Source organism: Copadichromis virginalis, linkage group LG4 (assembly GCF_057382275.1).
Source record: "Copadichromis virginalis isolate Kocher_CV1m ecotype Utaka linkage group LG4, C_Virginalis_male_GT1.1, whole genome shotgun sequence".
Classification (NCBI taxonomy): Eukaryota; Metazoa; Chordata; class Actinopteri; order Cichliformes; family Cichlidae; genus Copadichromis; species Copadichromis virginalis.
In genome coordinates, this window is record NC_140621.1 from 25,127,915 (window position 1) to 25,143,694 (window position 15,780).

Consider the following 15,780-nt stretch of genomic DNA (forward strand, 5'->3'; position numbering starts at 1 on the left):
TTAAGACTGCTGTTAAGAAACCATCAAGAAAAGAAATTGTCTCAGCGCTTTTGTTAATCTGATTAGCCTATTATTATGAACCAATAACTTAGTCAACTGCGTGCAGATTGTTTTAAGCCTGCATGAAAATGCAAATGGAAACATTAAGAGAGAGGCTGCACAGGACAGTGCAATTTTTCAGACAGGGATGGGGTAAGGGTTGCTGACCGTTGCGGCTGTACTGTTTGATAGTAGAGGCTGAAAGCTGGATGGTGCTGTCACTGGCGTAATTTTGCGGGAAGGACAAGTCCTGCATGTCCATCTCTGTGTTTACAACGTGCACCTGGAGATCTGATGGTAGAAACACAGAAATTGGTGCATATTTTTTAATTAAAAAAACAACAACCACAAAACAAATTTAGAGCCACAATCTGGAGTTAAAACTGCACATTGCATTTGAACAGCAGTCAGTACTGGCCTCAATTCATGTGTACAACAATCCTCTGCCAAGGTAGAAGCTGAGGTAGAGGTATATTTTCAGTGCTGTTTGTTTGCTGGCCTGTGTATCTGACTGATTTGTTTTAAATTTACTTCACCATTAAGCATAAACTACCAGAGCGAATTTCATTAAATTTGCAGCGGCTGGGCATGCTCAAAAGACAAACCCATAAAATGTTGGTACAGATCCAGACAGCCACTGTAAAAGGCAGTGATAGGCACTTCTAGTTAACAAGATTTATATTACATATTTTTGATAAAATAAAATATAAGCAAAAAAGAGAAAAAAATGCTACTTTTTGATTTATTTTTTTCTACCTTAAAAATTCGTGATTATGCTTTCATAACAGAAGTAACAATAAAAACAACATCTTGATCTTGACCTCACTGCTGTTTTCTTACCAATGCTGGGCGCTCGGTCTGTAAAGTTTTTCCCGTACATGTTGTTGGCCAGCAGGAAGGCTCCTTTTTCCAGGACGTCCAGTAGCATGGTGGCAGTGTGAGACTGCTCTGTGCTGTTCATGTCCTGCCATGACTCCAAAGCCTCAGGACGGAGCAAATTGTCCACTGTTTGCACCACCGCCTGGCCCGTGCAGAAGGCATAGCATTAATGCTAGCATCAATAGCATCAGTAATATGATCGATATTAGCAAGAACACTTTACAATATGGCACATACATAGTAAAAGTGACAAATGAGGAACTAATTTAACTTTTCAGGAAGTTTCTCGCTTTGATTCTTTTGTCTACTTAACACAAGTAGGAACACAAATGTAATGTTAGGCAATAGCAAGGTAATCATGAAGTTCAGATGCATCCCTAGCAGCTACTTAGCATTTTACTCAATAGCACACCAGGTAACACAAAATAACAATTTCATTATTGTGCAGTAACTGCTATTGCTTATTGAATTTGTGTCATTTAGAACCCAATCCGGAGTAAATCCAATTCTATCTAGTAACTAATTATTAGACACTGGTTCATTAACACTGTTTCCAGCATTGTGTTCTTTCAGAAAGAAGTCTTAGGTACTTATTAGCCATTAAACATGTTAGTTCCTGATTTGTTTGTCACTTTTTTGGTAAGTATTCATTTTGTGAGCTATATTGTAAAGTGTTACCGTATAACATTAGCACCTCAAAGTGCAAAGTCTATTGCACTATAACTTCCGAGAAACTCACCACTTCCTTGCACTACATTTATTACTCTGCTATGTAAGACATATTACCATTCTATTTCACACTTACAATTCATTTAATGGCAATTTTGATGGTTGTATCAGCTATCCAATTTATTGGAGTAGCCTGCTTGATGAATCATGTAATTCTCTTGCTCAGGCCTCTCAAAATGAAGGATTGACTGCTGCGTGGAATAAAGACCATTGCTGTTAAGAAAATGAATTCAGCATCAGAATGCACTCTATCAGCTACAGAAGAAGAAGACAGAGGGTGTTTTTCGTTTATCCTCGGATCAGTGAGCTACCTTTGCAGTAAGTGACAAAAAATAATGGTCGAGTAACATACTACACAGCAGCCTTTACATTCATCTTGCACCAACTGAGATTAGAAGATGTGGGGTCATATTACTATATGCTGCAGACAGGTCAAAGCACATAAAAGACTGCGCTGCAGAGTGCCGCATTTCATCATTACAGAGAAGCATACACAAGGCCTTTTCCTGATATTAGATTACGGCTCCCTCAGAACAACAGATATTGCACAAATATTGAAAAAGCACAGAAGGGTGTAGTAACACCAACTGCTGCCTTTCATGCTATAGTCAAATTACATTTTCTCAAAGCGACAGATATTGTCCCTTATTGTGAAACACAGTGAAGCCAAGGGCACTACTATGCATTTAAGACCACTCAAAGTGCAAAAAAGCCACAATTAAATCACAGACAGATGACTTCTTCATTAGTTGAAATGTAATTTTACATATATGCACACCATGAGCAATAGAAAAACTATAAGAGCAGCTTGCCCTGCTCTGGAAAATACTTTAATATTTAGTACGTGGTGTCTGGCAGAAGTTATTCTACATCTTACTCACACTGCCTTCCAGAACAAACCAGAATTTCTAAAAGTGATGATTCCAAAAGCAGCATCCCCCCCCTCCCCCCACTCCCCCCCACCCCCAACAACAGCATCCAATACACACTCAACACAAGGCTCCAGCCTGTCTCTCTCAACCACCCAGGTTAGGAGGGAACTGAGGAGGATTAATGGCAAGAAGTCAGCGGGTCCAGATGGCATCAGCTCGAGGGTCGTCAGGTCCTGCGCGGACCAACTGTGTGGGGTGATGGAGCATCTCTTCAACCTGAGCCTGAGGTTGGGAAGAGTTCCACAGCTCTGGAAAACCTCCTGTGTTGTACCAGTGCCAAAGACTTCACGCCCCAAGGACCTCAACAGCTACAGGCCGGTGGCTCTGACATCCCACCTGATGAAGACCCTGGAGCGGTTGGTCCTGGCTCAGCTTCGGCGCCTAATAAGCTCATCACTGGACCCACTTCAGTTTGCCTACCAGCCTGGCATTGGAGCGGATGATGCCGTCATTCACCTCCTACATCGTTCCCTCGCTCACCTGGAGACCGCTGGAAGCACTGTGAGAATCATGTTCTTTGATTTCTCCAGTGCCTTCAACACCATTCTTCCCTCGGTTCTAAAGGACAAGCTGGTGAACTCTGGAGTGGACCATCACCTCACTACCTGGATCCTGGACTACCTCACCGACCGACCACAGTATGTGAGGACTCAGGGCTGTGTGTCGGACAGGGTCGTCTGCAGTACGGGGGCCCCACAGGGAACGGTTCTGGCTCCGTTCCTCTTCACCATCTACACTGCAGACTTCTCCCACAATTCCACCCAGTGCTTCCTGCAGAAGTTCTCTGATGACTCTGCAATAGTCGGCCTCATCACTGATGGGGACGACAAGGAGTACAGAGGACTGACTCAAGACTTTGTGGACTGGTGCCAGCTGAACTACCTCCAGATCAACGCCAGTAAAACCAAGGAACTGGTGGTAGACTTCCGCAGGCACAAGCATTCTCCACTGCAACCACTGAACATCCAAGGTATGGACATTGAGGCTGTGGACAGCTACAGGTACCTTGGTGTTCATCTGAACAATAGACTGGACTGGACTCATAACTCAGACGCCCTCTACAGGAAAGGGCAGAGCAGGCTGTACCTGCTGCGGAGACTCAGGTCGTTTGGGGTGGAGGGCCCACTCCTGAAGAAATTCTATGACTCTGTGGTGGCTTCTGCTATCTTTTATGGTGTGGTCTGCTGTGGCGGCAGCATCTCTGCTGGGGACAGGAAGAGACTGAACAGGGTGATCCGAAGGGCCAGCTCTGTTCTAGGATGCCCTCTGGACCCAGTGGAGGTGGTGAGTGACAGGAGAACGGCGGCTAAGCTGTCATCCCTGATGGACAACATCTCCCACCCCATGCAGCAGACTGTGACAGCACTGAGCAGCTCCTTCAGTGGGAGACTGCGGCACCCACGGTGTGGGACGGAGAGATTTCGCAGGTCTTTCCTCCCCACTGCTGTCAGACTCCATAATAAAGACTTTAACTGATCAAGCATACACATCCATACATGTGCAATAATACTAAGTGCAATAATCCTTTCTGTCATCGTTGTATTTTTACTCAGTTGTATATAGTATTTGTATTTGTATTCTATTTTTATCTTATTGTATATTTATTTTATTTTATTCTACTGTATATAGTATTTTATTTTATTCTATTCTGTACAGTTGTGTACTGTATTTATTCTTATTGTATTCTAATTTTTGCCTCATAACTTTTGCACTGTCCACTTCCTGCTGTGACAAAACAAATTTCCCACGTGTGGGACTAATAAAGGTTATCTTATCTTATCTTATCAATCACAATACAGAGCTGAAGAAACTTCATCCACAAGCCTAGTCTGCTCAAGGATTTATCTTCCCTCAGCTATTCTAAGTCACAGAGCAGTCCGACTCCACAGGCATGTAAAGCAGCTAGATAAAAGAGGAAAGCTACCTGGATGTATGCCTTACAGGTCCGCTCTCTCTTCTGAAGCTAGAAGGGAGAAAAACAAAGCCTGAAATTAAGAAAAAAAAAACTAAACAAAATCAGAAACCACTTTTTTGCTTATGAGCTGCTAAGTAAATCTGCATGACGCGAAGCATTCTTTTCTTATTCTTGAGTTAAATATATCTTATCATCAAGTGTGTGTCTTTATTCACGCACATACTGTTGACACTCTCTTCTACCTTGTTGTAGTTTCTTCCAGCTGGTTCCTTGTTTCCAGGCCTCAGGGTCTGAAGCTGGGCATCCAGTATATCCAGCAGCTGCTCAATCAGTCGGACAGAAGAGCTAACATCTCCAGCCTGGATCCGACCCCGAGTGTGGTTCACCAGCTCGCTAGCTATGTTGGCAGCATTTTCCCCACTCTTTATCTGCACATTAACACACAAACCCCAAACTGTTCAAATGTTCTCACGCGTACCACAACCACAACAATACACATGCTCTGTACACAAAACCCTCAGCTTGATGTTTTTTCAGTAATCAGATTTCCGTCTTCATTACCAGCTCTTCCTGCATCATTGTAAACAAAGATGGACCTTGTACAACACATCATGAAGTTTTTATTCTCCCTAACCCTGTTTCACTTGCAAATTACACCCTTAGCAACCGCCTTGCAATTGCGATTGATTTTCGCCAAAAGGAGAAGGTATAATGGATTCTTCAATGATGTTACTTTTCAGAGCGCTGCTACTTACCCTTCCAGGCACATGCACACACTTAAAAAACCTTTAGGAAAGCTGCTCAGCGGCATGCATGGCTAAACAATCAAGAATTTCTCCAGCAGAAATGTAGCTGTGTTAACGAGAGTACTCCGAATTCCACTTTGAATAGACTGTGAAATCTGATTACTGTCAAAATTGGGGAATGATCAGATTTCCGCAAAGTATTTAGTAACACAGTTTGGAAATTTAAATAGCAGTCAGCTAAGTTAATCACTGGGCATCATCTAGAGACCATGACGTTTAGCTACTGCACAGGTATAATGGATTATATGAGACTACGATCGAAGCAAGACAAAATGAAATTGAATTGGCTGACTTCTATGCAAGCTGTGAGACACTACGGCTGATTTTTTTTTAAATAAGTTACCCTAGCTGTAATTAAGGTATGTTACCTAAAAAAAAAAGTGAGTTAATTAAGTATTAAGAGCAGATGCCTTGTAATAAAGAGCCACTTGAAATGAGTCTGTATTTTAATCAGGACAGCCCTAGAGATATGTTAATGTGTGTGTGGAGGTGGACAGGGAAGATAGTCGGGGCAGTGGGGCACAGGAAAGGGACAGACCCATGGCCAGGGAGTTTGACTCCAGGTCTCACCTTCTGGGCTACCTGGTTGACCCAGGGGGAGGTGCAGTTACTAAGGTCAGGACCCCGTGGGTTCCACATGACCTGATCCGCCAAGCACTGGAATGAAGCAATGCCTAGAGAAAAGCAGAAGAATGGGAGGGGGGGAGGGGGGGCAAATATATTAAGCATTAGGCGTCTCAAAAGTGGGAGATTTTTTTTTCTTTAAACAAGAAAAATGGAAGGAAATGAATTTTAAAATTACTCAAAGTGTTTGAAGATGAGAGAGAATCAGGAAGGAGGAGGTAGAGCAGAATTTCAGAGAAAATGGGTCAAAAGTGAAAAAGGTTAAATAATGAAGTACAGGTAATGAGAAAGTGAGGGAGAAAATGACTGGGTAAGAAAAGGTTTCGATGATGTAAAAAGAATGACTTTAAAGGAATACATCCTCACGTAGCACATAATGCTTACTCCGTTCACACAGTCGTACAGCAAAGACATCAGGTAAGATCTCTCACTGTCAAACACCTGAAGGAAAGCACCTTCCACCAAACCTCATTTCCAGCTAAGTTTTTCTGTTCAGTTACGGGGGTTCAGAGAAAGGACAGCATGGGGGGATTAAACCAGAGGAGGGTCTGTCTGCTGCTAACACAAATAACCAACGTTAAGTTGCGAAGAGAAGGCAGAGAAGGGAAGAGAGAAGATGGGACAGGGGACAATGCAGCAAATAGGGCTGTTCCATATAACGATATATATCGGATGATGATATAAAAACATCTATTGTTTCATTTTACGCTATCGTTTGTTTCGTGGTGTCGCAAAATAAACTGTTTACGGCAATATTTTTTCATCGTTTTGATGGTCACTGTAGTGGCTCTACTAATTTCTTAAAGTTCTCTCTTTCTCTTACATTTAATATAACCACACTACAGACAGACAAGCGTTTGTTTTTATGCGTTGTCGTTAGCAACAATGACGGTAAAACCACCGCGTGTCCGCTTGTTCCACATAAACCTTTCACAATAAAGCTCAAGATCCTGTTGAGACTTATCAAAATAAACTGAATCACGTGAAAGAGCAGATTATTTACGGATGAGAAGCAAAAAAGAGCCGTCAGCAGTGTTGGTCAAGTTACTTGAAAAAAGTAATCAGTAACTAATTACTGATTACTCCCCCCCAAAAGTAATCCCGTTACTTTACTGATTACTTATTTTCCAAAGTAATTAATTACTTAGTTACTTAGTTACTTAGTTACTTTTTAAAAACACGATTTACAACCTGAAGAGGTGATAAAGTGATAGATCTTTCAGCCCAATTCTACTTTTTCTACATAATCCATCATACAAAATGTAATCAAATGGAAAAGTCTCTTTTTTTAACTTGTTTTATCAGTTTTAATCTTTTAACTTTATGCATCAAGCAAAACATTTAATTATATGCAACATTCTCTGACTTGAATAAATTAGTTTAACATTTAAACCTATTTTCTACACATTCCAGCACATAAAATAAAATATTTTTTGTGTTTTCACTCACTCTTTCAAACAGATGCAAGTAAAACACAGCAGAAAATAAATAAAGTCAAAGACTCAGCGGTCCTTTTGCTCTATTTTCACCTGTAAAGCAGGAGCAGGGTAGGCGGAGGGTTACCCTGGTGTAGGTGTGCTGCGGTCAGTTGAAGAATCCGCGCGAGTGTCTCTGTGAGTTTCCCATCACGTCGTAGCTACTCGGTGCTTGCTCGGAAGTTTAGGGGTTTTTTTCGCTGTAAAAAGAAGTTTTCTTCCCACGCACGATGGACGCTAATGTTTTTGTCACTTTTTATGGAATCAAACTCAAAGTAAGGTCAGTACTTCCACACTTTAAACGCTGCACGCTCATACTCTCTCCCGCACTCGATATATTATCCATTGTTGATCTGCACACAGCTGCTGTCACCAACGTTGCACTTGCTTACGTCACTGTCATGAGACATTCTCGCAAAAAAAATCACGGTTTTAGTAACGCAGTAACGCAGCGTTCCTACGGGAAAGTAACGGTAATCTAATTACCGATTTTGCAATAGTAATCCCTTACTTTACTCGTTACTTGAAAAAAGTAATCAGATTACAGTAACGCGTTACAAGTAACGCGTTACTGCCCATCTCTGGCCGTCAGGTGCTAAAAAATAAACCTTAGACTCAAACGTTAGAACAGGCTTTTCCCCGTAGCACACTGTGTAATAAATACTCACAAAGAAAACTTATGTATAAAAATGGAAACACTTCACGCAAGTCGAGCTGCCCGAGATTCACAGAATTTACAGAAAATGTTACATTTTTGTGATTTATATCGTTATCGAACGATAGATGTCTTAATATCGGGATATGAGCTTTTGGTCATATCGCACAGCCCTAGCAGCAAACGTTTCATAGTTGTCGAAAGGATCAGAGCAGATGTGGCATTGCATTTCATATTCCCTTCTTCCTCTCTCTCCCACTGATTTTTCTCTCCTCGCTGTTACTGTTCTCTATACTCTCCTCCATCGACCACAGATTAGGTTTGAGAGCGCTGCCAAGACGAGGCAATTAAGCCTGCTGGTGATTTAACGCAGAGAGAACATAAAGAAACAGCAAAAGACACTGGAAGAAAGATGGAGGAGATTTCTTTTTTTCTGCAACTACAGAGTTTTTTGTTTTGTTTTAGGTTTTTTGACGGCTGGATGTTTAAGAGTAAAGTAGCAAGCATGAAGGGAGGTGAAGCCTGTGTTGCCTTGTCTTTCATTTTATTATTCGCCACTTTCAATCAGCTCTGTTTCTCTGAGAGATGAGCCTTTCATTTGTGGAGGACGAGCTTTCATCTGCAAGTCCTCGGGGACCGTGCCTACTGGTGGGACCAACGCAAGGATGGAAGACAACAACAGCGGAAAAAAACAAGTGTGAGTGCCCAAACGTGCTTATCACTTGGGCACATGCGCTGATATATATGGCAAACACCCACATGGTACTTTATGTACGAGTATGCTTGAAGCTCATATGATGAGTAAAAAAAAAAGAACAAATGTTTGAAAATAAATGCACGCGGGTTTTTCTCACCTAAAGATCCTTTAGGACATGGACGGTCCACTGTTTCTCCTCGCTGTGTTGTTGGCCACTGGACACCGCGGACGAGCTTCGTCTCGCAAAATTGTGGCTCTGAGCCTTGAGGAGGGTGAGGTGGCCGGCGGGTGACAGGCACAGTAGCAGTGATTGGTCGAAGATCGGGATTCTTGTTGATGGAACCGATTGGGCGCGAGGTGGGGGCCAGCGGGCGGGCAGTAGAGGGGCTCGCACTGGAGGTGAACGGCCTTGCTGGAAGAGTGGTGGTCACTTGAGTGGTGGTCAGAGGGCCTGAGGTAACCCAAGAGTAAATCACAGAGAGACATGGAAAAAGAGAGAGACTTAAAAGGGCTTGTAAGGGAATTATTAGAGAACAGCAAAACCTGACAGCAAAAGCCAAAAGCTAAGATCAAGATAATGAAGGACACTTGCATCTGAATGTAAGATGTCTCTCAGAAGCTGAGTTCAAAAGTTAGTCTGACAATAATTGGGGTGACAAATACTTTTTTGAGTCTCTCAAAGCCAGTTCTCCGCAGAGAGGAGGAGAAGCAGAGGGAGGAGATGGCGAGAAAGCAGCATCACAAGTCAGGGAGAAGTAAATAATTTATCAAATGTATCAGAGAAGTCACCATCACTAACAACCAAACCTAATGCGAAGATAAAAGCAAGCCATCACAACTACAAAATCCTAACTGATCAAACGCAGAGTCAGCACGCAACTCAGACTGCTGCCGCCCGTCTGTCTCTGCCTCATCTCTCTCTGGGCCTAATCCGAGCTTCATACAGGCCTTTATGCAGCTCAGATGTACAGTACATCCAAACCGCCTTCTCATACTGATGGACTGCCAAAATGCAGTGTGGCGTTCCCATTTCATCCTCTGCCTTATTTCTGAATGGCTTTTTCATTACCCATGACACAGTGATGCTTACATGAAGCGCTACAGAAGTCATACCTGAGCAGCTCTTCTTTACTTTAACTATAGCTGGGGAGAGAACTATAATCGTTTGATTCCAGTTTTTGGAATTTGTACTTTAAATGCTTTTCTTCATCTTCCTGCTTTTTCTGGAAGAAAAATGTTTTCTGTTGAAAACATTCATAGTAGTGTTTGTGTCAAGAGCATATGGGTTTATTTGGAGTGACAAGCATAAATACTCAACGTGTCCAACTTAGTCACATGTTTAACATCTTGCCCAACATAATTACCAAATGAATGTTAACTGTCATGCAAGTTTTAGGGGGAAAGAAATAACCTTATCATCAGCTTGTCGGTAGAAAACATGTATGTCAGTATGCACAGATTATGCACAATTGTTGTGACTTTGCATCTTTACATCACCAAAGTGGAAGTTAAACAAAAGATAAAATCAAGATGTAGTTTTCGTTTTATAGTAGTGGAGTTTTATAAAAGTACTGCAATAACTGCCCAGGAATTATAGCCATTTTCACACCTTTACTGGAGCTGCTTGTTTGTGAGTCTTTCTGCATTTGGTTTTGTATTTAATAACTGAAAAGCATGCTCTGTTGTGTAGAAATCATGTGACTTGGTAATTCAAGAACATCCTATTTTTTTGCCTTGAAAACATCTTTGTCTGCTTTCGCTGCGTACTTTGGGTCATTATCCATTTGCGCTGCACTGTGCCATGTACATCCTGCATCCTCCTAATTCTACCAACAGTCACATCACCAATAAACACTAGTGATCCAGTTCCACAGGCAGCCATACATGCCCACGCTATAACAATGCGTCCACCATATTTGAATGATAATGTGATATGCTTCAGATTATGAGCCGTTTCTCTCTTTCTCCATACTTTTCTCTTAGAACCATTATGGAACCATTATGGTTCAAAGTAATCTTGGTTTCATCTGTCCAAAGAATTATTTTCCATAACTGTTCAGTCTCTCTGGCAAAGTCTAATCTGGCCTTCTTTTTCTCGAGTGTAATCAGTGTTTTGCACCTAGTTGTAAGCCCTCTGTATTTCCATTCGATTGTATTTCCATTCATGAAGGCGTCGTTGATTGCAGGCTGTGATAATGATGCACCTACTTCCCTGAGAGTGTTCTTGACTTGGTTAGATGTTGTGGAGCTGTTTTTCTTAACCATGGACATAATTCTATTATCATCGACTTTAGCTGTCTTCTGCGGTCTTTCATGCCTTTTGGTGTTGCTGAGCTGGCCAGTACATTCATTGTTTTTTTAAGAACTGTTTTCTTAAAAAGATGTTTTGAAGATTGTTGATTTAGCCCCTCTCAAAGTGCTGTCTCTGATAGGTTTATTTTGTTTTTTCAGTCTACTGATGGCCTCCTTCACTTACATCGACAAATGAAGGAGGCCATTCACTGGAACTGTCAATATAATTGACCATTACATTGAGAGCTCCAGTGAAAAGCTAACAAATGTAACTTAAACATTTGGAAACAACTCCAGATCTTTTATCTCTTTAACTTGTCATGGAATAACAAGGGGGTTAGGTGTCATCTGGTCACAGAACTGCTTGTTAGTCAAGTGTCTAATTACATTTGAGCCTCTAAAAACAAAAAAATGTCCGCAATAATTAATCTAATACCTTAGCTGAAACCTTTTAATTAAAGCTAATAGTCTTGACTGTTTGATTTAAAGTCCACTGTGGTAGTGTACAGAGGCAAATTTACAACTTATGGACCTCGCTGTATACTTGTTGTTGCAATCTCATATTTTACCACTCATGACTCAAAATATCTCATAATCAAAAAGCTAAACATCTATAGGAAAAAAATGCACATACCACACACCAGTATTTGCAACTGTACTGTACACATGATTCGTCTGTGTAAGCTATGGGATGGGGTGAGATCTCTTCTTACCAGTGGTAGGATCTGGTGGTCCAAACTCCAGCGGGTAGCGCAGCACATTATAGTTGTTCCAGACATAAAGCTGGTTGTCTCGAGGATTATAGTCCACAGAGGAAATATACTGATAAGGATTGGGAAAAGCAATGGTGACACGTTCCTCTCGAGCATGATTGGTATTATAGGCAAACGCCACCAGGTCACCCGTTGCTTCACTGTCATCGTCCTGGTAGACTGATCGCACTGCATAAAGCACTCCGCAAGCCATGAAGGCATTGGACGCCATCCTCTTGTCAAAGCTGGTCTCCCAGGTGCCTTCAAAGCGCAACGTGTAAGGGTTCACCTGTGGGCAAAGAGGAAGTATTCAAATGGCTAGTTTTAGCAGGCTTGAATCAGCAACGTTTTAGAGGGATTTTTACTTTTTATGGTTGTTAAAAAGGTTCAGGAAATTGCGCCATTTAAGATTAGTTCAATGGTTCGTTTTAAATATCTTAACATCACTCAGTTAGTGGAAGTTTTAAGATCAAGACAGAAAGATAGTGTCACGGTCCTGGGTCTCCTGACCCAGCGTTTTTAGTTCTTTGTGATTTTTGTATTATTGTACTTGTGTGTGTGATTTATTCTATGGCTTCTAGTTTTGATCCCTTGCCCTTCATGTCTCTCTGTGTCCCCTCTGTTCTGTGTAATTGTGTGTCTTTGCATGTTTGAGTTTCTTGTTTTCTGTCACTCTGCATTGTGCATTATGTTCTCATGGTTGGTTTTTTGTTACTCTCTCTAGTCTAGTCTCTTGTGTTCCCAGCTGAGTATTTCCCTGTGTATTTTGGTTCTTAGACCTCTGCCTTATGGTTTATGTCTCTGTATTTCTTAGTTGCTGTCTCCACTGTGTCAAGTTCGCGTCTCTGTGTGATACTTCCTGTTTTACTTTGATGGTCCGTGTCTCATGTGAATGCATCCTGCTTTGCTTGTCTCGTCAGTCCTGATTTCTCCCAGCTGTGCCCTCCTTCTGTGTCTCATTCCCCTCGTTACTTCCCAGTGTATTTAAACCCTGTGTTTCTCTGAGTCAGTGTCGCGTCGTCCCTCATGCTGTGTGGATCTCCCTGTGTGTCTCTCTGTGAGTTTTCCAAGTTCCCAGTTTAGATTAGTTTGTATGGTTTTTTTTTTTTTTCCCCTGCCAGCAAATAAAGCTGAGTTTTGAGTTCACCTCCCTGAGTCTGTGAGTCCTGCACTTTGGGTCCAACTCCTGCCTGCCGCACAGCGATTCATGACAGATAGATGTTGGAAACACAGTCTATATAAAAGATGGATGTAGCCTCTGGGTCTGAGGAGTCAGTATTCAAGTACCTTAATCCTACATTCCTTCTAATGCCAGCAGGGGGTGACTCATCTTGTTGCAAAATAAAGACCAATTGCATTGAGGTTTATGAGAAAATTACCCTGCTTCTTACTTGATGTAACCTAAATGTAAATAGCTGCCTAATGACTTTGTGATCCCCTTCTTTATTTTCAGGTCTGATTTAACACAGCATAATGTTTATTTTGTTGTTATTAAAGTTGAATAGACAGTCTTGGATAAAGCAAGTTAGGCTTGAGGGCTTGGACTGAAAATTCACTACTGAATTAGGCATGCAGCTAGGTGTGTTTCTCAGTGGATCTGCCGAAAGCCAAAACACAGAACTTGAGATTGAAAACAAGTGACGAAACTGACGTGTAACATCACAGTAATGATGACGTCATCGTCAATCTCCGACAGCTTGGCAATGACAGAAAAATCTGAAGCCTGTCCATCACCAGTCACTTAATTTTGACACATCAGATGACTGATGGTGAATCTGAAGACTAAGCCTGTGATAGCCTTAATTAAGGATGCGCCAGTCTGCTATTTAGATCGACTATCAGTCTGATACTGATCCCAGAAGCTGGTTCGGATATTGGTGACAATGAGCTGATCCAGTGACATACCTAAGAGCAAAAGAAGCTTTTAATAAAGGGTCAGCAGCTTGGAAGTTTTTATTAATAATTTCTATTTGTATGTTTGGAAAAGTCTTCACTTAACTGCCAACTATGGTCAAATTGAGTTCACATGACTGAAAAGATCTGCTTGCTCATTCACCTTCACTCTCACTATGTCTGCTCAGAGGCATTATACAAACTAGAAGGACATTGGCTCATTGTAACACTCACAGGAAGCTTTTATTATGCTTACACTAACATTGCACCTGTCATCAACTCAATTTATATTATTTCACTTCAGCTGAATCTTTTCAGCTCTAGTGTGTGAGGAGGAAAATGCAGAAAGGAGCCCAGCTGTGAATGACAGCAATACGTAGTAGCTTAATTACTCTTATGTTCAAATAAAAGGAAATTTATTGTGGGTTTTTTTTTTGGCATTTCTGATTTCACTAATAAATACAAACAATTCAGTAAATCAGTTAGATTTTATTATTTTAGGCAAGCTGTTTTAAGTTGACCTTGATGTTTCCGTACACATATAAGAATAATTCCCAGTCTCTTCCTTATAGTGAGGAATACAGATTACTAATATAGCACTGGGATTAGCTTGGTACAAGGCATCAGATTAGAAATGGAAGAAGTTGGATCAGTGCATCCAAAGCCCAGCTTGATTTTGAAAAAAAGCTCCCCATGCCCTCTTAAACTAATATTTTTTTCCCCTTGTATTAGGTACTGTGTTTGAGTTGTTTTTTTTAAAAAACCCTCTTAAATACGACTCAGTACTCAAAATAACAGGTAAAATTATATATATACTCCTCGTCTGGCTTTTTTTTTTCAAAACGTTGTAATAAATAGCAAAACTCCCCACAAAATAAAGCATTTATTTCTGTTGAAAGTTATCGCTTTCTTGTTTGCTACTTTGTCACTCCATTACTCTGCACTGTAATAGCTCATGCAGGGTTTGATATTTCAGATTGATAGTTTAACATATACGCTTTGAAAAACAATTTCCTGGTAAGGTCAAAGATAGTGATAATAAATGAGACACGACTATCTGAGCTACACATTAATTTTATACCCTGTTTATATAGGAACTTTCTGCCTGATTGCGGTTTTGTTGGCTGAGAAACAAAGAAGCAACTGGTATTAAAATACGAATGCTTCATGTTTACGGTCACATTTTGAGGCTGCAGAGTGAGCAGGGCAAAGTAATGTGACTTTGTATTACAGAGGATGAAGAGTATTATATGTTTAAAGTGCAGAAAACAATTCTAAATCATTCCCACAGTTTTTTGATTGTAAGTTATTAAATCCAACACTGCGGGGCAACTACAAAATAAATGAAATATTTACCATGCTGGAGGGGATTATTCTTTCTCACAATTGGATTTGAAATTCAGCCTAACCTTTTGCAGATGATGTTTTTGTGATTCATTTTTGGGGGCCAACAACATCTCTTTAATCTTATTTGTCAGTGCACTTGTGTAATCTCAATTCAAGTGTGACATATGACCTTTTGCCTGACTAGTCAGATGAGATTTTAACATAATCCACTCCCGCATTTATAATCCACACCTCATCCCCTTCTGTGCAAACTGCTCTCCCACCTGGCTGACCACCAGTCGTCCGTTGTTCGATTCAGTGGCGTAAATAACCCACAGGCCATTCTCATCCACAGCCAGGTCAATGTCTGACTTCCCTCCCCAGCGGTAAGGTGAAGTGTCATGATAGTTGGCGTTTGTGACAATCGCCTCTCCACTCTTGATGCGCGTACGTAGGTCATACTTGACTATGTTTCGTGTGCGTTCTTTGTTGTAAAACACCGCCCCATCGTACACAACAAACCCCGTGCCGTCAACTCTGTTGGGTAACCTGTTGAGACAGAATCCAGATGAAGAAATCACTTCTCCAATTCTCCATTCTGCATGGCGATGCCCCCAAGATGGCTAATGGCAGGCACACAGACACCACAATAAGAGCATTCTGCTATCGCCATCCATATCCACATCAAAAGCCAATAAATCGATACCGCAGCAGATGCCATTTGATCATCCAAGACAGTGGGAGGCGCACTCACTTGTAGGTGGTG

At 41.3% G+C, this 15,780-nt stretch overlaps 1 protein-coding gene across 1 annotated transcript in view; it reads right to left on the bottom strand.

The window, feature by feature from the left end:
• The window catches only part of adgrl1a (adhesion G protein-coupled receptor L1a), a 102,453-nt gene that overhangs the window by 15,716 nt on the left and 70,957 nt on the right, over positions 1-15,780 (bottom strand). Inside the window, exons 5-13 of the mRNA XM_085454451.1 lie at positions 15,769-15,780; positions 15,299-15,563; positions 11,757-12,084; positions 8,909-9,202; positions 5,871-5,974; positions 4,737-4,922; positions 4,504-4,542; positions 880-1,060; positions 208-330 (exon numbers count right to left, since the gene is read on the bottom strand). The exon at positions 15,769-15,780 is cut by the window's right edge and continues 196 nt beyond it. Coding sequence (XP_085310577.1) covers positions 208-330; positions 880-1,060; positions 4,504-4,542; positions 4,737-4,922; positions 5,871-5,974; positions 8,909-9,202; positions 11,757-12,084; positions 15,299-15,563; positions 15,769-15,780 — 1,532 coding nt within the window. The remainder of the gene's footprint in view (positions 1-207; positions 331-879; positions 1,061-4,503; positions 4,543-4,736; positions 4,923-5,870; positions 5,975-8,908; positions 9,203-11,756; positions 12,085-15,298; positions 15,564-15,768) is intronic.